Source organism: Monodon monoceros, unplaced genomic scaffold (genome assembly GCF_005190385.1).
Source record: "Monodon monoceros isolate NGI ecotype Baffin Bay Population unplaced genomic scaffold, NGI_Narwhal_1 Super_Scaffold_5, whole genome shotgun sequence".
In the NCBI taxonomy this organism is placed as follows: domain Eukaryota; kingdom Metazoa; phylum Chordata; class Mammalia; order Artiodactyla; family Monodontidae; genus Monodon; species Monodon monoceros.
The window spans coordinates 99,623,953-99,646,743 of record NW_021703782.1 but is presented as its reverse complement, the minus strand read 5'-3'; the positions used below and the strand labels follow the sequence as shown (position 1 = coordinate 99,646,743).

The 22,791-nt window shown below is 41.3% G+C and overlaps 1 protein-coding gene across 2 annotated transcripts in view; it reads left to right on the top strand.

The window, feature by feature from the left end:
• The window catches only part of FBXW2 (F-box and WD repeat domain containing 2), a 31,942-nt gene extending 9,494 nt beyond the window's left edge, over positions 1-22,448 (top strand). The window contains exons 4-8 of one of the 2 annotated variants that reach the window (XM_029202713.1): positions 4,521-4,715; positions 6,772-6,905; positions 11,750-11,836; positions 12,447-12,616; positions 17,529-22,448. In XM_029202713.1, coding sequence (XP_029058546.1) covers positions 4,521-4,715; positions 6,772-6,905; positions 11,750-11,836; positions 12,447-12,616; positions 17,529-17,817 — 875 coding nt within the window. In that variant the 3' untranslated portion in view covers positions 17,818-22,448. The remainder of the gene's footprint in view (positions 1-4,520; positions 4,716-6,771; positions 6,906-11,749; positions 11,837-12,446; positions 12,617-17,528) is intronic. The other variant, XM_029202712.1, reaches the window with a different exon arrangement.
• Positions 22,449-22,791: the final 343 nt, after the last annotated feature.

Here is a 22,791-nt window from a genome sequence, read left to right as displayed (position 1 = left end):
ACAGACACATCTTGCGCTTGCAATTTAAATGACTAGTCTTGCAGTTTAGATGAGCTTAAATAGGTCTAGATATAGGATAGTAAGGGTAGAGATTTTTAAAAGTAGCAGTTGCAGAGAAGAGCAGCTATTGAAATAGAATTGACAGGATTTGGCAATGAATCGGGTATGTGGTAAGGAATAGGGAGATTTCAAAAATGGCTGAAGGCTTCTAGCTGCGTGTATAACTGGGAAGATAGTAGTAGTAGTAAAAGAATAGAAAATGAAGGGATAAATTCAAGAGGTTAGATGGAATTCAATTTGGGATGAACTGAATTCAGTTGGATGTCTAAGTGGAGATTCCCACAGTATCTGGAAATGCTGGGTGAGAGCTTTGGAGAGTGCTCAGGGCTAGAGAGAATGATTTAGGAGTTAGTCACATCACAGCTATGGCTGTAAGTGAAATTTTAAAAGGACATGGAGAGAGAAGATAGAGCATAGGGGGATCCTTTGAGTGTGTACTCAGAGAAAGGGGAGAGGTAAAGAAACAAGGGTAATGAAGAGAGTTTCAAGAAGGAGAATGAAAGTTGCCTGACTTGAAGAGGCACTGGTAAATGTTTATTCAGTTGGTTAACAGAGTCAAATAACTCAGAGGGGTGGTTTGAGAGCTGAGATCTGATTCTACCAGTTAAATATTTAAACTTAACTTGATAAGATAGCTTACTCTGTTTGGGTTACGGCTCATTTTTCTGCTTACCTTTGTTACATTACCCATCTCTAATTTTTATATCAAAGATTGTTTTCTGAGTTGAGAGGGCTTTTTCCCCCTTTTATATAATGAAAAATAGTCTACATTTAGTCCCCTTTCACTTTCCTCTACACTGTATCATTTACAACCTCTTTACCCAACCTGATTGTTTTCTGATGTTTATTAGGGTGTAAAACTGAATGGCCTCATGTTTTCCTATATAAACTAGTTTAAATAATTAATGTAGATAACCTCCTTCCCTTTTTTTTTATCAGATTGTGGTAAAGTATATGATTTATCATTTTAACCATTTTAAGTGCATTGTTGTGCAGGCATCACCACCATCTATCTCCAGAACTTTTAGCATCTTCCCAAACTGAAAGTGTACTCATTAATCAGTGACACCCTATTCCCTCCTCTGCAGCCCCTGGCAACCACCATTCTACTTTCTGTCTCTGAATTTGACTACTCTAGGTACCTAGAGTACCTAGAGTAGAATCTTATAGTGTTTGTTCTTTTGTGACTGACTGAATTTCACTTAGCATAATGTCTCCATGGTTCCTCCATGTTGTCATGTATGTCAGAATTTCCTTCCTTCTTAAGGCTGAATAATAATCCTTTGTATGTATAGGCCACGTTTTCTTTATCCTCCCTCCTAGTTTATAACTGGTCTTCTGCTTCCAGATTTGCTCCCCTTCAAACCATTTTCTTTGATGCAGCCATAGTGATCTTTCAGAAATGCAGATAAGTTCATAGTTAAACATCCTCCCGACCGAGTTCTCCAGCCTAACCTTGCCACTATTTCCCAGTCACACCGAACTGTTATCAGTGTCCATGTTTTAGGCAACACATTTTGACAAGCATTGTAAATAATTCCTAGGTAGCTTTTAGAATGGATTCAAGTAGTTCTTTATGAATCAACCCCAATGCCTATTCACGTATATTTATGTAATATATAGGGATATTTAATAGGTGCTTTAATAGTTACATTCCAGCGATTGGTAAACCACGAACTGCAGGGGCTGGATCCAGCAGAGTGGAGTAATTACCACAGAGACTCTAGGGCTCAAAAAGCCTGGTATATTTACTGTCTAGTCTTTTACAGAAATTTTGGCTGAGCTCTGGCATATACTGCTTTTTTCGGTTGGGGAGAGGGTGCTGATTACTTTATTCATCCTTTAGATTTCAGCTAGCTAATACCTGAAAGTTTGGGGTTTTTTTTAAGCCATGAAATTCCTTCTTCCAACAGTCCTACAGCACAGCCCGGCTTAACAGCAGAGTAGAGGATATAGCTGTGGAGCCATTCGCTCCATCTCCTGAGGCATGTTCGTGGAACACCTCGATGTTGAGGTGCACGACTGTAAACTCAGTGGAGCTTCACCTGGGGCGCTTTCTCCTTTTATCCCCCCCTTGTATTTGCTATGGGCTTTTGTACTGCTCACCACTTACTGTACTGAATTATTATTGTTTGTTTAGCCTTTTTGTCTTCATAGGAAGACTAAGCACCATAAGAGCAAGAGCCCTGCTTGACACACAAGTTCTCTAAAAATGGGTTGAATGAATGAATGAATGAGACCCTGGCTGAACACTGGCAATAATTCAGAACCAAGCTCAGATAGGATCTGAAATGATTTCTTTTCCTGCTTTGCTTCCTAGAAATATAGTCACAAAATGCTGACTGGACCAAAAAGCTGAGAGGACCTTAAAGATTATCTAGACCTGTGCTGTCCAGTGTGGTAGCCACTCAACATGTATGGCTTTTGAGCGCTTGAGATACGGCTAGTTCAAACTGAGATGTGAAATAGGAAGTACTCACTGGATTTTGAAGACTTAGGATGTAAACTATTTCATTAATTTCTATATTGATTACATGTTAGATGATAATATTTTTGGCATACTGAGTTAAAAATATTAAATTATTTTCCCTGTTTTGTACTTTTTAAAATAAATTTATTTATTTTTGGCTGCGTTGGGTCTTCATTGCTGCGCGTGGGCTTTCACTAGTTGTGGGGAGCGGGGACTACTCTTCATTGCGGTGTGTGGGCTTCTCATTCGGTGGCTTCTCTTGTTGCGGAGCACGGGCTCTAGGCGGGCAGGCTTCAGTAGTTGTGGCACGTGGGCTCAGTAGTCGTGGCTTGCGGGCTCATAGAGCGCAGGCTCAGTAGTTGTGGCGCACAGGCTTAGCGACTCTGTGGCATGTGGGATCTTCCCGGACCAGGGCTCGAACCCATGTCCCCTGCATTGGCACGCGGATTCTTAACCACTGCGCCACCAGGGAAGTCCCCTTTTTTTTTGTACTTTTTAAAGTAGATACTAGAAAAATTTAAATTGTGTATGTGTTTTGCCTTATATTTCTATTGGACGGTATTGTTCTATATCCTTGGTTCTCAATGCATTGCTAATACATTAGAATCACCTGGCAAGCTTTTACAGTAATTAGATCCTACCTCAGATGTTCTAAGTTAGAATCTTTGAAGATAGGGCCCTGCACGTGTGTTTTGATAAAGCTCCGCAGTAGATACTGATGCCTCATATGCCCACTGAAAACCACCAGCCAAATCTCGTCTTTCATTTTATAGAGAGGAAACTGAATCCTTAAATAGTAAAATAGCAACAAATATAGTCTTCATTTCAGTATGCTCTCATAGGGTTTGCCCCAGTTGAAATTCATACTCTGCCTCTTTCATAACTGATAGCTATTTTTCCATTGTCTGAAACAGTGGCTCTTGATCAGCCCTTAAAGGTGGCATTGTGGCTAACTTTATTTAGTCATTTAAACTTTTAGAAGACTGATCAGTTGGTGCTTTTCCAAGATACCATGTCCTTATTACAGGGACTACATTTTTGTAGCTTCAGAATGGTTTTTTCTTTGTCAGTTCTTTTTTTTTTTTGGCTGCTCTGTGCAGCATGCGGTATCTTAGTTCCCTGATGAGGGATCGAACCTGTTCCCCCTGCAGTGGAAGCGCAGAGTCCTAACCACTGGACTGCCAGGGAATTCCCTCTTTGTCAGTTCTTATTCTTACTTTTATACAGGTAAATTGTGAGACATGTGTTCATCGTTAGGATTTTAAATGTGATTAAGACAAAGTCCTGAATTGTCACCATAATCAGTATAATATTTTCACCAGAGGCAGAAGTAAAACCTACCCTCTTTTCTGCAGAATCTTAAGAGGCTTTACAAGCTCTTTGTTGAGTTGTAGTGAACATCTGAGAATAATTTATGTCTAGTTTTCTTTGAAGTTCCTTCACATATTTCAAGATGGCTCAAGAAATTAGCAGTTAGCCTTTGCAGAAGTTAACCAGTGATTGGAGGCTTATCTATGATTTGCCTTAGAGTAGAGCATGTTCCAGCAGACGACTTTACTATTCACCATTCTTTATTTGTTCAGAATTGTTGGGTAATGGACAGGCATGCAAGTGTACACATCCAGTCATAGGTGGTACCCACCATTTTGAGCTTAAATCAGAGAGCTCATGATAGCCAAAAATTTGGGAAAATTTACAAGTGGAAGCACCAAGGGGTGCTTTAGTCTAACACCACGCTATAACCTGCAAAGTTAAGGGAAAAGGACTAAACCAAAAGGCTTGGATTCAGTCCCAGGGCTGTTAACAGTATTCTGGTGACCCAGAGCAAGTTGTGTTACTGTCTCCACGCTTTGGTTTTCCCAGCTATTCAGTGAGAGTGCTAGAGGAGGTGACTGTTAAGGTTCTCCTTTAAGAATACCATGGTTTGGGGAATTGGTTTTCCTTCTTTAGTGTTTGTTTTCTTACTAACCTCCCTGTTTCTCTCTTGAAGGGTCAGATGATTTGTCTGCAAAACTATGGGATGTGAGCACAGGGCAGTGTGTTTATGGCATCCAGACCCACACTTGTGCAGCGGTGAAGTTTGATGAGCAGAAGCTTGTGACAGGCTCCTTTGACAACACTGTGGCCTGCTGGGAATGGAGTTCCGGAGCCAGGACCCAGCACTTCCGGGGGCACACGGGGGCGGGTGGGTTGCCTTTCTTCAAGGGTTTCAACAGCTACTTTACCCTCATTCCTTAAAGCCAGGAGCCAAGAATGTGATCCCTTTTTTGTTTTTGTTTTTAAATTTAACCTGTCTTTCCCCCAATTTCTTTCTCAGTCACTACAGTTAATCCCTTTATTCAGGTTACTCTTTTTTGGAATTTTCCCCCTAATTTTGCTTTTCCTTGGCCCATTTTTTAACTCTTATGTCCTTTATACCCTTATGCTAGGAGAGGCAGTTCTTCTTTTCCCCTATTTCATTTATATCCTATTGAATAGTCAGCCCCCTCTGTTTTGATCAGATTCCATACCTCCAAATTGAGTAAGTACTACACTTGTAAATTCAGTCCACTTTATTTGTAGAATTAGGACTGGAAATCATTTGGAGTGACTATACAGATTACATCAAATTGGAGCTTGGTTGACAATAATTTTACAGCAGCCTTAGTTTGTAAAAAACTGGTCATTTGAACATACCCTTCAGATCTGAGCTTCTCCCTCTGCTTCACTGTATTTTGGAGCTCTGTGCAGAAATCATGTTGATGTAGTTCCCAGCCTCTTGTGCAGCTGCTCCCTTCTTCCTTTCTGCCCTTTACCCACTGCATTAGCCCCTGAGAATCATAGTCTATGCTCTTGAGACACTTAGGAGCAGCCTTCCTGGACTCCCTAAACAGGTTGAGTTTCTCTGCTGTAGGTTTCCCAATACGTGTATTAACACTTATCATATCAATACAAGTACGTATGATAACCTTGTTTCCCCACCAACCTGTAAGCTCCAGAAGGACAGGGATCCTGTGTGTCTTATTCACACTTAGGTCCTGAATTCCTTGCACCGTACCTGGTACTCAGTAATTCTTTAATGTAAACCTAGCTGTCTTATGGCAAAAAACCAAGTCCCCCCCCATTTTGTTTGTCATCCTGTACGTTTTTCTTCAGCCTTCTCTGCTACCACTTGTTTGTTGTAGAAATTAATATTTTGAAGGTATATGATTTAACATGGAACTTATATATCAAACTGAGTGTAATATTCCACAGTGTCCAGGGTTGTACATTGACTTCCAGGTGATTTTATACCTGGTCAGCTTTGAGAGCCCTGTTCTAAAAAATTTCCTCTTTGCTGTTCCCTGGACATTGCTGTGGCTTTACTTAACTCCATGCCTTTGCTGTTCCCTCTACCTGCAGTATTCTCTTTCTTTTCTTGATAAATTCTACTCATCCTTCAGGGCCCATCTCCAATATCGCCTCTTCCCTGAAGTCCTCCCTGATACCCCTGGGCAGAGTTAGTCATTCTCCTTGGTGTTTCCCTAGCAAGAGGTAAACATTTATTTATTTATTTTTTTGGACTTCCTCTTCCACCCCTCACTTAGTCTGAGTTCCTTAAAGAAAAGAGCAGTGTCTTCATCTTTGGGTCCCCAGTGTTCCTTTAGAGCTTGGCAGGCATTTAAAAACAAATATTTGAGTACTTGCTATACTCAGGCACTGTTTTAGGTGCTGGAGATAGAGCTCTAAAGAAAATCAGACAGTTTGAGAGAATGGCTCAGTCTGACCTTTAAGATCTTTGTTCTCTTTTTCTCATTACACTGGCTTTTCTTGAGTATGGTTATTGTTTTGCAGCTTATACTCTTGACGTTTTGTCTTACTGCAGTAAATAGTACAAATATGAGTTGGTCCACTTACGTTCTGTTTTTCTGGCATAGGCTAGATAAGTTACGTGTAGTATCAGGCAGGCAGTCCTGAGAAGAAATGCCATTATCTCCTACACTGGTTTACCTCTCACTCTGAACCTAGTACAAGTATAAGAGATCGTACTATTCCAGGAGCTTTTCATCCTTAGAATTATAAGCTATGATAATAATAAGAATTTTGAAATGGATACATTTTTTAGCATAAAATTGCTAGTTGAGAAAGCATCATTCCTACAGTAGTTCTGGTTTAGAAATTATACAGTTGGGCAGCTAGGGAGAATAAATGTAATTGAACTCTACTATGAAAGACCCACTGGCAAAGGCGTATTTTAACTTTGTGTGTGTTGTATATACTAGTGTTTAGCGTCGACTACAATGATGAACTGGACATCTTGGTGAGTGGCTCTGCAGACTTCACTGTGAAAGTGTGGGCTTTATCTGCTGGGACGTGCCTGAACACACTCACCGGGCACACAGAATGGGTCACCAAGGTAGGAAGACTTACAGAAGAAATGTTGACATCAGTCTTGCTGAGGGTGGGGGAGCTGGGGGTGGGATGGAGGATGGTAGATGCTGCCTCATAAGTGGTAGATGAGTCATAAGATGGGATAGATACAACCACAAAGCATGATGGTGTATAACAGTGGCCAGCATGTAAAAGACACTCAGTAAATAGTTTAATGAATGAGTGACTTATGGACATGGAAATATGCCCACAATATATTAGGTGGGTAGAGGGAGCAAATAAAACAGGTTACTTACAAAAAACTGTGTAGAGTATGACGACAGTTTCTAAATGTGTTTTTGCACTAAAATGTTGAAGATGATTATTTCTTGTGGAATTGAGTACTTTTTTCCCTTTTAGGATAAGCATATTTTTAAATCAGAAAAGTAATTTTCATTTTAAAAAAGAAAATGCTTGCGAGAAGTGGAAGAAAAATGTACAGGCTCTTTAAAAGAACATTGTGCTGGTTTCTAGCCACTTTTATTCAACATATAATTGGAAGTCCTAGACAGAGCAGAAAAAGAAAAAAGGGATCCATGTTGGAAAGGAAGAGGTAAAGCTGTCAGAATTTGCAGATGCATAGTATTTTGATGACTCCACCAGAAAACTGTTAGAACTTGTAAACTACATGTAAAGTTGCAAGATGTAAAATCTATACACAAAAATCTGTTGCCTTTCTGTACACTAATAATGAACTATCAGAAAGAGAAATAAAGAAAACAGTCCCATTTACAATTGCATCAAAAAGAATAAAATACTTGGGAATAAGTTTAACCAGTACGTAACAGAAAGACCTGTATATTGAAAACTGCAAGGCATTAATGAAGGGAATTGAAGTAGACACAAATAAATGGAAAGGTATTTCGTGCTCATGGATTGGAACAATCGGTATTGTTAAAACGTCCATACTACCCAAAGCAATCTGCATTCAGTGCAGTCCCTATCAAAATTCCAATGGCATTTTTCAAGGAAATAAGACAGATAATCCTAAAATTTGTATGGAACCACAAAAAACCTCAAAAAGCCAAAGCAATCTTGAAAAAGCACAAAGCTGAAGGCATCATGCTTTTAAACTATATGACAAAGATACAGTAGTTAAAACTATGGTATTGGCAGAACAGACACATAGATCAATGGAACAGGATAGATAGCCCAGAAATAAACCCACGTATATATGGTCAATTCATTTATGACAAAGGAGCCAAGAATATACAATGGGGAAAGGGCAGTGTCTTCAATAAATGGTGTTGGGAAAACTGAACAGCCACCTACAAAAGAATGAAACTCAACCACTGTCTTACACCATACATAAAAATTAACTCAGAATCGAATAAAGATTTGAACTTCTTAACACCTGAAATCATAAAACTTAAGACTAGAAGAAGAGATCGTAAGCATCTTGACATAGGTTTTGGCAATGATTTTTTGAATCTGACACCAAGAGCAACAAAAGCAAAAATAAATAAGTGGGACTACACCATACTAAAAAGCTGCACAGCAAAAGAAACTTAACAAAATTATGAGGTAACCTACTGAATGGGAGAAAATATTTGAAAATTATATATCAGATCGGGGCTAATATCCAAAATAGCTAAATAACTCATACAACTCAATAGCAAAAAACCAAACAATCTGATTAAAAAATGGGCAGAAGATGTGAGCATTTTTCCAAAGAAGACATATAGTTGATAAATGAAAACAACAACTAACAAGTAAATGAAAAGATGTTCAACATAATTAATCATCAGGGAAATGCAGATCAAAACCACAATGAGGGACTTCCGTGGTAGTCCAGTGGTTAAGACTCTGCGCTCCCAATGCAGGGGGTCCAGGTTCAATCCCTGGTCAGGGAACTAGATCCTGCATGCCGCAACTATAGAAAAAGATCCCGCATGCTGCAACAAAGATCCCACACGTGGCAATGAAGATCCCACATGCCACAACTAAGACCCAGCACAGGCAACTAACTAAATAAATATTAGGGGAAAAAAACCCACAATGAGATATCACGTCATACTAGTTAGAATGACTATTATCAAAAACACAAGAAATAACAGGTGTTCGTGAGATTGTGTAGAAAAGGGAACCTTTGTTCACTTTTAGGGGAATGTAAATTGGTGCAGCCACTATGGAAAACAGTTTGGAAGTTCCTCAAAGGATGAAAAATAGAACTTCCACATGATCCAGCAATTCCACTTCTGGGTATTTATCCAAAGAAATTGAAAACACTAACTCAGAAAGATACATGCACCCCCATGTTCATTGCAGCATTATTTACAATAGCCAAGATATGGAAACAACCAAAGTGTCCATAGATGGGTGAAGGGGTATATGTATTGAAATATTATTTAGCCGTAAAAAAAGAATGAAATCTTGCCATATGTGACAAATGGATGGACCTCAGGGGCATTATGCTAAGTGAAGTAAGACAAAAAAGAGGCAAATACCATATGATCTCTCTTATAGGTGGACTCTACAGGGGAAAAAAGAGCCAAGCTCATAGATACAGAGAACAGATTGGTGGTTGCCAGAGGCCAGGGGTGGGATGTGGGGAGTGGGAGAAATGGGTGGACAGTGTTTTTTGGTTTTTTAGTTTAAATAAATTGCGAAGAAAGGGAGGGAGGAAGGAGGAGAAAATAATGCTCGCAAGAAGTGAACCAAAAATGTACAGGATCTTTAGAAGAAGTTGTGATGTCTTCTAGTTTTCAAAAAAATGATCGCTGTGAGAATCAAAAGCCGTGTAAACAGTGGAAATGCCATGCAGAAACACTTTTCTTGAGTTTATCATGCTATTCTGTGAGGGGCTAAGGATGCAGGAGTGAGCAAAACAGACCCAGGCTTGATGCGAATGTTAGTCTAGTAGGAGGAATGTTATTAGTAATTTCACAAGTTCACAAATTGTGTTAAGTGCTATGGAGGAAAAGTGCAGGGTCTAATTCATTTTGATTCAGGTAAAGCTTTTAGAGAAGGGGCCAAATGTGAAGAATAAATGGGAGGTAACTGTGTAAATGGAGTGTTTCAGAGGGTGCCGTATGTGCACAGGCCCTGGGGTGGGAAAGAGCCTAGAACATTTGATAAGCTGATGCCCTGGAAGGCCAGCGGAGCTGTGCTGTAGTTGGGGGAGGTGTGGGAGAGGGGCCATCATGTACGCTTTACTAGACCTCATTAAGGATTCTGGATTATTGTAAGTATAGTAGAAAGCAAGTGATGAGTTCTGAGCAAGAGTCTGGTGTGATTTTCATGTTTTAAGAAGATAACTGCTGGGCTTCCCTCGTGGCGCAGTGGTTGAGAATCTGCCTGCCAATGCAGGGGACACGGGTTCGAGCCCTGGTCTGGGAAGATCCCACATGCCGCGGAGCAACTAGGCCCATGAGCCACAACTACTGAGCCTGCGCGTCTGGAGCCTGTGCTCCGCAAGAGGCCGCGATAGTGAGAGCCCCGCGCACTGCAATGAAGAGTGGCCCCTGCTTGCCGCAACTAGAGAAAGTCCTCGCACAGAAACGAAGACCCAACACAGCCAAAAATAAATAAATTAATTAATTAATTTAAAAGCAAGTTAAAAAAAAAAAAAGATAAGTGCTGAGTGAAAAATGGGTTACAGTGGGGCACAAGTGGATGCAGGGTGGCCAGTTAGGCTTTTGCAGTAGTCTAAGCAAAAGAGACCCACGGCTTGGACTTGGGTGGCAATAAAGAAAGAGAAGGGCATACACGAAGGATGTGTCTTTAAGGTAAAGCCAACTGAACTTACTCATGGGGAACAAAGAAGAAGAAAGAATCTGATGACTAGTGGCTTTTAGACTGGGTGGGTGATTGTGTGAGAAGACCAGTAATACCACCGAACTGTACACTTAAAAATGGTTAAGATTCTACATTTTATGTTATGTGTATTTTACTACAATAAAAACATTGGGGAAAAAAATTCTGTACTGGGTGCATTCAATTTTAAATAGAAAAGTTACATAATACAAGTTGGTGTTACGTTAAAAACAGTGGGCTTGGGGCCAGGACACTGACTGAGATGTCTTGGTAAGTTACTCTTCCCTTCAGGGCCTGCGTTTCGTCATCTGCTAGGTGTCCCTGTGAGCACTAAATGAGATGATGGGACAGAACCCAGCAAGGTGCCTGGCACTCAGTAGCAGGTCTGTCAGTTTCATTTGAATCTGCAACCCAGGCTTCTGAATGAGTGAGCCTGGCCTCCCCTCTCACTTTATGCTTATTTATTCCTAAAATAACCAGAAGCTAGTGTTTACAGATTATCCCACATGCTAATGGAATGTTAGCTTCTATTACATTATTATTTTCTTTGTTTTATTTCATTTTCACTACAATTATTTGAGATAATAGGTGCCCCATCCCCTATTTTAAAGATGAGGAAACTGAGAAATGAAGAGGTTAGATGGTCCTGCCCAAGGCTGCAGAGTCAACATATGACAGATTCTGGTCCCAAGTCGAGTGCCTTTCCCTGTATGATGCACATGCTTATGAAAACAGGTCCTTTGTATCTACTATGTGAATGGACTTTTTTCTTTCCTATCCCTCACATTTTTTATGAAGTCACGTTTTATAATTTTTAAAGTCAGTCCTAATGTTTGCTTCCAGACTAAAGCTAAGAGTAAATGCTGCCAACATTAGACACTTTTAGGTCTTGCTAATAATCTAAAGAATCTGGTAATAGTAAAACTCTTAGTAAAGGTTAACTTGTGTTATAGTTAACATAGAGTTATAGATTACTCATATACCATATCATTTTGAGCTCTTTTTCCTATTTTAATAGGGGTAGGAACAGTACTAAAAGGATCTTTCTGTAACATGGATATTTATTATTTCTAGGTGGTCTTGCAAAAGTGCAAAGTCAAGTCTCTCTTGCACAGCCCTGGAGACTACATCCTCTTAAGTGCAGACAAATATGAGATCAAGGTGAGGTTTTTTCCCTCCATTACTTTGCCCTATGAAAGAGTGTGGCACGGGGGAATATTTCAAGGGAGGAAGGAATGTCTTTAAGCCCTCTTAAACCCACTGGAAAGAGAATTGTTCATTTTCCTGTGTTCTAGGCAGTTTCTAACTCTGATTTGTAAATGAAGGGGGAAAAAAATCCACAGAAATTTATCTTCGATGCGTTCTTACCTTTTCTTAAGACATATATCTCCTGCTCTCCTCAGTCCTTAGATCTAAAGTATGAAAACATAAACATTTACTTGTGTCATAATAATAGCAATTTGCAAAAAAGTTCACAGAGCACTCTTACATGTATTTTTATTGCATCTTTTAAACTGTTCCATATGGTAGGCACTAACCATCTTCACTGCAGGAACTAAGGTTCAAAGAGGTTAAATATTTTACCCAAGATTACGCAACACATATGTGCCAAATCAGAATTTGAACCCATGCTTCAGCTGTAAAACCTGTGGTCTCTCCAGTTTACTTCACTTTGTATTTGACGTCAGCAAACACAGGCCACATTGTTTAAGGACAAGCTTTTCCATGGTGATGTGATCTCTCATCTTTCCTAATTTTCTCTTATCTGTAGATTTGGCCAATTGGGAGAGAAATTAACTGTAAGTGCTTAAAGACGTTGTCTGTCTCTGAGGATAGAAGTATCTGCCTGCAGCCAAGACTTCATTTTGATGGCAAATACATTGTCTGTAGTTCGGCACTGGGTCTCTACCAGTGGGACTTTGCCAGTTATGATATTCTCAGGTAATATTCCCTTGGACCTTTACCTTTAACAGTCTGTTGTAGTTTAATAATAAAGGCAAGGGCTTCCCTGGTAGCGCAGTGGTTGTGAGTCTGCCTGCCGATGCAGGGGACTCGGGTTCGTGCCCCGGTCCGGGAAGATCCCACATGCCACGAAGCGGCTGGACCTGTGAGCCATGGCCGCTGAGCCTGCGCGTCCGGAGCCTGTGCTCCGCAGCGGGAGAGGCCACAACAGTGAGAGGCCCTCGTACCGCAAAAAAAAAAAAAAAAAAAATAATAATAAAGGCAAGACTAAATATTTCCATAAACCAGTTAGTAACTTGCTTTGGGGAAATGTTTAGTCCATCAGTTGTGTGCTGAAAATCTCACACTTAAAAATGTTTTAAAGGCAGTAATTAGAGTTATATGTTAGAATGTAAAGGGTCTAGATTCTAAGTCTTCTTACTTTGAGTTACTTCCACTTTAAGAATTTCTGAATTTCCCTTCCAGCTTCTCTGGAAAATGAAGAGTTTGGATGAAAAGATCTTTCACATCTCCTCTAGTTCTAATATTTTAAGTTCTACTTGAACTTAAAGTCAAGTCAGTTGAAATTCTGTGTTGAGGGATTGAGTGGCTTTCCGCTGACTAGCAGAAAGAGAAACTTGGAGAAAGTTACAACCTGCAAAGTTTCTCTCCAAAGAAAGAAATAGAGGTCCGTAGACAAATTATTTTGTGATTCACTGTATATCATAGACCCCTCTTGGAGACTGGCGGTATCTGTTAGCATATTGGAGGCTGATGGAAGCCAGTGACATACGGTGATTAAGAGAACCTACTTTGGTGATAAATAAACCTTGGTTTAAGACCTAGTTCTCTTTCTTATGAGCTGTGTGATTTTATGTAAGTTTCTTAACCTTTCTGTGTCTGAATTGTCTCACCTGTAAGGTAAAGGTTAAATGAAATGCCTGTAATGAGGACCTAGCAGACGACCTGACAGGTTTTTATTACTAATAGGTGTGAGAAGTCCTACATAAAGAAACCTGTTTTAATTTGTTTAACCTACTGTACTTCACATGTATTGTGCATAGAGCACTTGTTTTGAGGAGCACATGTTAACAGCTCACAGAATTAGTGTTCCATAGCATGCTTCAGGAAGTGCTGGCCTGGGGACACAAAGTGAACATTTTCTTCATTGTTTTTATGCATGACTGTTTGAGGTCAACTTGTATGGGATCTGATCCCACTAGCCCGCAGGACTTTGGTGGGCCCAGTCTCTCTGGTTGTAAAGTTACAACCTCATTTATGTCTTCCTGGAGTTAGACCTACATTTCTAACCAGTTAGATTTCCAAGCTGTCAGAAGAATTTCTAGAAATGATTGATAACTACATTTTGACAAAAAAAGACTGGAAGAGATACCAGAAAACATTAGTCCAACCTCTTCATTTTATAGATGGGGAAACTGAAGCTGAGAGAGGATAAGGGCCTTGCCCAATATCCCACAGCTCACCCTAGTCCAGCATCCATCCATCCATCCATCTGTGGTTGGATCATCGGGCAGGCATATGCTTAAGGAACCAGCAAGCCAGAGAGAAGGAACTTTTGAAAGAACTTGATTCTTTGCAAAGTAAGAAATTGAAGTACATTTGGCCATGGGTTCCGCACCCACAGATTCAACCAACTGAGGATCAAAAATATATAAAAAAAAAAAAGTCCAGAAAGTTCCAAAAAGCAAAACTTGAATTTGCCATGCACCAGCAACTATTTACATAGCATTTGCATTGTATTAGATGTAAGTAATCTAGAGATGGTTTGAAGTATACGGGAGGATGTGTGTAGGTTATATGCAGATACTGCACCATTTTATACAAAGGACTTGAGCGTCCATGCATTTTGTTATCCAAGGGGGTCCTGGAACCAGTTCCCCACAGATATGACCTTAGTCACCATGGGAAAATCAGATCTTTGATAGTTTAATATTGTTTTTGTTTTGAATTAAAATTTGGGAGAGAGGGGTGAAGAGGCAAGGTGGAATAGAGGTATTATAATGTGATTAATGCTTAGAGTTTGAGAGTCTCTAAAGGTTTAATTTGATCCTATATTCTCGTGCTTCGTACTCAGAATGGCATATAGAGTCCAGAGTCCCAGATGAAAGTTCTGTTAATTTTTGATGTTTCGATATACTAGCTATAACCAATAAATCTGCAAGATTGTTTGCTGCTAGCAAGTACTAAGTTCAGATTTTTTTATTTTTTGAAAAGGGGCTATTTTATCTCTTGCTTTTTCCCCTCAAACATGAACATAACAGCCTCTTTTTGAAATCTTGTACAAATCCTGTGGCCTCAGTTGCCAGGACCAGGTTGCTTTCTGTAAGCTTTGATGCTAATTGAAAAGAAAGCACAAATAGTAGCATGTTGCTCCATAAAGCTAAGTTATGGTGCAATCCCTTGAGCTAGGTTATCTCAGTACAGCAGGTGGGGTTTTGTAGGTTTAAGGGCCCAGAGTGCACAGCAGGGATGTCTGTTTACAGTTCTAAAGTAATCAAAGTAGACAGGCTGTGAGCCTGTCAGGACCTGTGTTCTGTCCTGCAGAACATTTGTGCTGGGGTCTTTGGAGTCAGCTCAACTTCCTCAGGCTTAAGTCCTGTCCCCTAGCCACTCTGTTTTCCAAGTTTCTGGTCATTTTCTGCTTGTGTTGATGATGTGGGACTTACTAGACTTTCCTGCTGCTTCCCCCAGTTTCCTTTGGCTCTCTCTTGTAGGAATTTGTATTTTCCCATGCTTACTGCACCACTTCTCTAGTCATTAGCAGATACTTACTTATTTAACCTGTATGTTAGGCACTGTGATGTACACTGGGAACCAGCAGAGATACTTAGCAAACTTGTGGAAATGACTACCCAGGGAAGGCTGACTAAATTAAACAGCTGACTACATTCAGGTGTTTTCGTGGTTGAGATAAGAGCAACATGGTTCAGGGTACTTTGAGACCCTGCCTAGTTTGAGGAGTAAAGGAAAGCTTCTTTGAGGAGGAGATTGGGGCCGAGCTCTAAAGGATGAGTAGACGCAGTTCACTAAGCGCCAGGGGCGAGAGTGCAGTGAGGAGCATTGTAGACGCGAGGGCAGAGTCTGCTGAAAGGCCCTGAGACCCCAGAGCCTGGTGCCTTTGAGTGACTGAAAGAAGGCCAGAGTGGCAGATGTGCGTGCAGTAGAGAGCCATTGAAGGGTTTAAAAGTTTAAAATATGATAGGATTAGATTTTAGTGTGAGGTTGACTGATTGGAAGGGGCCAAGGGCAGACGTGGGGGCACCCATTGAAAACTCTTGGTAGCAGTGCAGGCAAAGGTGATGTCCTGGGTCAGAGTTGGGGCAGTTCAGGTAGTAGTGAATAAATTAAAGGAAAGTTTAGGAGGTAAAATCCATAGATCTTGGTGATTGGATTTGTGGTTTGAGATTTGCATGGTTGCCATGTTTCCTAGCTTGAGCAGCTGGGTGAATGAGCAAGCAAGGAAATGAAGAAGAGAAGCAGGTTAAGAAGGTTGTTTTGGACTGTTTGAGTGTGAGGAGCAGGTCTTACTCTGCACTGCTAAATCCCCTCCCTTCCTGATACCAGACTAAAAATCTGCTCCTTTGTAACGGTCTTTCCCTTTGACCTTCGTTCTCTCTGCTAGAGCGCCTAATGCCTGGCCTCTCACGCATCCTTCACTATTGAAAGGCGATGATCGTGTATAGCTTCCCTGTCCCTGCCACTTTGCTTTCTCCCCGCCTCAAGCTCATATTCTTCAGCTGTTCCTTGCTTGTCCTGGTCACCAGGCCCTGTCCCTTCTGATTGACCTCTTGGACATACACTAGTTGGTAGTGTCCTTGTTAAGATGTAGCATAAACTGGAGTCTCACCTAGGCTCAAATATATTGTCACAGCAGAATTTGTATATCCCTTGTCTTATAGCTCTTTTCCTAGTGCCTCCAAAGAGGACAGCAACTTTTCGCCTTACTAAATGTGCAGATAAGAGAGACGGAGGGTTTTGTTTCGTTTTGTTTTTTTTCATTTGTGTTCCTGTTTGGCAAGGTCCCTCCCACTTTCTGCCTTTGTCGTCGATGTTTTAGGAACTGCCAACCTGAGAAGGTTAAGGCTGTCCTCCCAACTCTCACAGTTTTCTCTAACTTATTATCAATCTATTAATAAATGTTTCTGAATTATTTGGGGGAACTTTATATATTCAGCCTCTGCTGTTCTTAGAGAGGAACCTGTGTTTGCTACGTGCCGAATACAGAAGCACTGAGTCTGAGTCACTTGGTTTTTAGTCTTTGTTCTGGGCTGGGGCAGGTTCCCCTAGGCCAGTACCATCGGCCCTCCATATCCGTGTGCTCTGCATCCATGGATGTGGAGGGCCAGCTGTACCACGCCGTTTTATGTAAGGGACTGGAGCATCCTCGGATTTGGGTATCTGGGGGCGCCCAGGAACCAGTCCCCTTGGATAACAAGGGATGACTGTATAGTAGTTTTTACCTAGTGGTAAGAGTTGAGTGTTACCCTCTCGTTCTGACTGGTAACTAACTAGTTGTGAATCCTTAGCCAAATTATTTACCCTGGCTGTACTTCAGTTTTCACATCTTAGAAGTGAGAGTATTAAACGAGATAATCTGTAAGATCCTTTCCAGCTTAGATGGGCATTTTGTGCTTTTATAAATATTCATCTCCTTATATGCCTATGATATATTCCCTTATCATTATGAAGGGCTCTTCTCCCCGGCCTTTTTTCTAAAGGAGGGTGAGCTCTTTGTCCTCATATTTTCCTTTTTATAAAAATGTTTTGTTTAACTCTAAATTTGCTGCTTGAATTTTGCATTGGTTTTAAATTTCTCCAGAAAAGATGACAGTAGCGTAAACAGAAGCACAGGTGCCTTCTGGTTCATGTTTATTAACTCTCATCCTTGTAGGGTCATCAAGACTCCTGAGATAGCAAACTTGGCCTTGCTTGGCTTTGGAGATATCTTTGCCCTGCTGTTTGACAACCGCTACCTGTATATCATGGACTTGCGGACAGAGAGCCTGATTAGCCGCTGGCCTCTCCCAGAGTATAGGAAATCCAAGAGAGGCTCCAGCTTCCTAGCAGGCGAAGCGTCCTGGCTGAATGGACTGGATGGGCACAATGACACGGGCTTGGTCTTTGCCACCAGCATGCCTGACCACAGTATTCACCTGGTGTTGTGGAAGGAGCACGGCTGATGCCGCGAGCTGCGCCGCTGACTGACTTCGGGCGCCGGGGCTGTGGGTTTTGAGTGCAACCTCTGTGGCAGCCGACTGCATGAACCAAAGTTCTCACCTAATGGTATCATCACGCAGTGCACAATCATTTATCTCTGTTTGCCAGGGGACCAGGGCTCGGGGTCGGGGGAGGGCTCATTTTGTTGACATACACCGCAGCATGCTGATGGGGTGCACCGTTGACTTCATTCGTACTTAGTTATGTTGGTCAGTATAAGAGGCTGCATTTGGGGTTCATCTTTCTTGAATATTGGTTTTAAGTAAAGATATTTAAATGGCTCATTAATCTGCTAATTGGTTGCCTATAAAAACACATTCAGTCTATTATTAAAGCTTTTTACCATTGCCTTTTTCTCTTTTGAAGTTGAAGCAAAGGTGCTATGATGTTGTTACAGCAACTTTTCTCACATGGGGCTTAGCTTTTCTAACAACCCGTGTTATAAAGACCACCAGGTTCTGTGACATTCATACTCTCCACCAAATACCAGTTCTAAAGAAAAGTTGTCTTCCAGTGCAAATCCAGCTCTATAAATTGATGGTTTGTAACACATTCTAAACCCTAGTTCTTGACAGAGTGAGGGTGGGCCATGTCTATGTGAGGAAGTTATGTAGTTTTTGTTTTAGGTGGAGCAAGCTGGTCCTTGGTCCCCCACAGCCTAGGTCACTGCACAGAGGTGACATGGTACAGTAGAAAGAGCACTGAGCTGGCAGATTGAAGACTGGCTCTGTTACCTAGGAACCCTGCACCCCAGGCATATACTTCTCTGGTCCCCATTTTCCCTGTCTGTATAGCTAGTTGTTAGGCTGTCACTTGGTTTCTAAGACTCCTTCTGGTCCTGTGTCTGCTGAGGTGTGCAAAAGTTGATATTTCAGTTTTGTCTGATTGCTGATTCATTGCTTCTTTAGGTTTGGAGATAATATATAAATGAAATCACTGATAGAAGGTTGTCACATATAAGGAAATCCAAACGTACAAAAAAGAATGGATAAGAGGGAATGTAGAAAATGTTACATGTTCCACTTTAAAAATGTAAGTGATTGGTAGAAGAAATGCTGAGAGCAGCTGTGTTCCTCTAGAGAGGCAGTGTGCCATATTAGAAAGAAAGATCCCTGACCCTGACTTTCGTCCTCCTTTGCCTCTAACTTGATGTGTAGCCTCAGGCAGGTTAACTTTCTGTTGGAAATGAAGGAATTGCCCTAGATTAAGGTTCGCAAAGCCACACGCCCAGGGGAGCCACGCAGATAAACATAAGTGAGTGCAGCATGCTGCGTAGGGTGGGGCTGCACTGGGGAAGCTTATCTGGGAGGGCAGTTATGGGGCCCTAAGTGTTAGGCAGAAACAGGTCCAGTGTTTGGCAGGCCTTCTGATTTTTCAGAAGGAGGTAGAACTCCAGAATTTTATTTGTAATTCCCTAATTTTAAAAATGTTGACAGCAACTTGAAGATCATTCAAGATGTAGTGGGCTAAACAAAGCATGTCTGCGGGCTGCCAGTTTGTATTCTCCACCCTCTCATTCCTGTAAATTAGATAATGCTGTGATTCGGCAGTGGAACTGTTTTAATGTAACTGTCACAAACATTAGGGAGAAAGTCAAGGGAGCAAGTAGTAGGAAGAATTCAGCTCTTCCCCGTTGTGTTACAGGGGAGTGAGGGGGTCATTTCATTCACAGACCGACAGGAAACTAGTTTGAAAATGAACTTAATGGGAACCTGAGTGAGAGCCTTTGCCTGGGAATATGAGGTATTCATTCATTTTCTTAACTCTGATACAAAGCACATCCGTTTTTCAGGTAGGAAAAGGGTTGCTGGCAGAGCTGAGAATGATTCAGAGTAGTTGGGGACACAGCTCTCCCAGAATCCTATCAGCCTAGAGCCTGACAGTGGACCTCTGAACGCTGCAAAGTTAGGGTTTCAGAGAATTTTGATGGTTGGTTTCAAGGATGGGTTTAGTTAATATCCATGTTGAGGCTCTGAGGGAATTACGTAAAAGAACAATTATCTTTCTCCATCCCCCAAATCCATTTCACATTGAGTTCTGTGTGTGAGCTCTGCTCAGTCCTTCAAGAAGTAGAACCAGATTAGAAGCTGGAATCTATTTTGCAGGAACCTCAGGAGGCTTTGGGCCATGATAAGGGTAAACAATTTAACTCCTTTTCATCCAGCCAGAACAAAAAAACTGAGATTACTAATCTAATGACCATCCCTATTCCCACCTCACCATCAGATATATCCAGTAGCTTCAAAGACCAAGCGATTATAACTATAGTCCTTTGTGGGAAAAATTTTTTGAAAGTGACAAACCTGAAACCTGTATGGCATGTCCCATTTAAGTTTTCAGAGGTGAATACCAAAGTTGCCATCAAGGTAGTACAGCTGATTTTGACAGCAGTGCTTAGGGTCCTAACTTTGATCCTCCTCACAGAGGTCTTTGTTTCACCTGAGCATTTTATTTAATTGCTTTATGGATGCTAGCTTTATTCACAGTATTGTCAGCTTTTATACAAATGGAAAACTTTTATCCTTTAAAAAGAAATAAAGCAAGGTGGGGAGTCAGTGAGCACAGTGGGTAGGGGATAACTCAGTCTCCCTTCATGGAGTCAGGGGCCCCTCTGCCCTACACACTGACTTCTGCTTCCTTAGCTCAGAGGCAAGGGATTTGCCTTTGCCTCTTCTTTTGTGAATATTCTCATTTCTGAAAAGTTCTTAATCATAGGCAGATAGACTCCGTCTTTCTTTATGAGTGTTGGATTTCTTGAGTGGCCCTGCTGTGGTAGAAGGTGGGCTTCTTTCCTCTCCGGTTTGTGTAGGGAACCATAACAACTTCAGGCTCCGCGGGAGGACGGGGTCCAGGAGAGCTGAGTGAGTGCGGTTTTAGCAGACTTTGTTCCCATTCCAAAGGAAGCTCGTTTCCTCCAGCCAGCCCCATTATTTGAAGTAATAAGTGTTGTCAAACCTGACCTGTTAGACCTATCAGAGAAGTAGGAAGAAAGACTTCCTCCAGGACAGGGGCTAGACTTTGAAGATGTTCCACAGGAAGTACACGTGTTTGAATAGCTTTTAAATGGAAGATGGGGAATATTGCTATTTTAAGCTGTGTACTTCATTTTTCATAGTTTAAAATTAATCTGTGCTGGCCACTAAAAATGCTCAGTAAAATGTGAATGAGGGTTATGTAATCATTCTAGTATTTGCTCTCAGGAGAATGATTACTGCTCTGCATTTGTAAATCTTAGGGAGAAAAGAAATACTTCTGGAAACAGTATTACGTTAGACATGAAGAATTTGTTTCTGTTAGGTGAGGCGTTTCAACCAAACAGAAGTAGCTAAGGAGAGTAGAGCCTGGCTTTACACGTTGCTTTGGCCAAACCCAGCCAGCTCCTTGGAGCTGTGACTGTTGCCCTGGCTTCTTGGGCGCCTAGAGGTGAATCTTCCCATCGCCCCTCTTCTAGTTCTCCGTGCCTCCTCCTTGTCTGGGCCTCTACTGGGCCTTGGTGTCTGAACCACTTGCCATCCTCTGTAGGGAAGTGTGTAGTCAGATTGCTGCCCTAGGATGCAGCCTGGGCCAGGGCACACTGTGCCCTTTGCCTTTAGGGCCATAGAGTTGTCAGTATAGGGGAGAGGCACCTTAGGTCTGTCCCCTTGACACAGCCTTCCTACCTGGTTATGCTGGTGCTTGCCAAGATACTTAAGACAACCAAGACACTCGAGAATTCTGCAGTCCCCAGATAGGATGTCTGATGGAGAGAACAGGTTAGCATTCTTGACAGAAATGCCTACCAGCCATCTTTGGCAGTGTTCTGACCCGTAGCTCCCTGTACTTACTCTAGGAAAGTGAATTTCTTTCAGGATAAATCCTCACGTGGATTACTGGATAGTCTTTGTATCACTCCCTTCAGCCTGATCAGGCTGAATGATCATGCTCAGTGCAAAAAGGTGTTTTGCTGTCAAGTTGTTTCAATGCGTTTCCGGTCTCCCCCAGAATGGTATAGTTGCTTAAAGCTAGTACTACAGTCTTGACCAGTGTAAACATACTTAATTATTGCAGCTTAAAGAATCCAGCTACTTCTACTCTTCATGAATATGCTCAAATAAAAATGTGTTTTTCTATATTTAAACCTGGCAAATTATGAATTCAGATGATAAAAGCTCACAATTGTTTGGTGTCCATATACGCACATTGTGAACATATTTCACTCATTTAGACTTAGTACTCTTGATGAGAATGCTCAGGTTGAAAAAGGCTGGCCTCACCAATCCAACGTCTGTGGCAACATGGAACTTACGTTTCACTTATTTGATGTATGTTGTGATCTAGGGGGAATGAAGTGAAGTTTATATTTGAACTGTCTGTGGGGTGGGTGGGCGGGGGAGAAGGGATTGCTTAAGCAAATAGTGGAGTGATTGTGGAACGAGATGTCTCTATAAGACGAGAAGTTATTTTTATGCATCATAGAAGCATTCTTCTACCTGTGAGTGATTGTGCTAACTGTAAATCATTTATATCTACACATTAAAGCAGGTTCCCTTGATTAGGCAACATTTGGTTAGCCAAGCCCAAGTTATTGTTTGTACTTGAAACAAATAAAGCTGCATTTCCTTAAAAATTACATTCTGTAGTTAAGACTATTTTCTTGCTTTTTTCCCCCAACTAATTCCAAGGAAACTTTTCAAAAGCGAGTGTTTTAGAATGCATCTTTAGAAATGAACTGCCCCTCGAGTGATCTAAAGTGACTCTGTTCTTCTGCTGTTTCTGCATGTTCTAGAATGTAAGTCTAACAATGTAACAATTTCTGAATGAGATCCAAGAGGGAAAACAATAAATTTAAAAGTAAAATGCAAGGAAGGATTTTGGTGACCCTCATGAATAGATGCAGATGGAGGGAAAGTACATTTATGCAGGGTGGAGACCTTGGGATCAGCTTCCTCTCTTTTGCC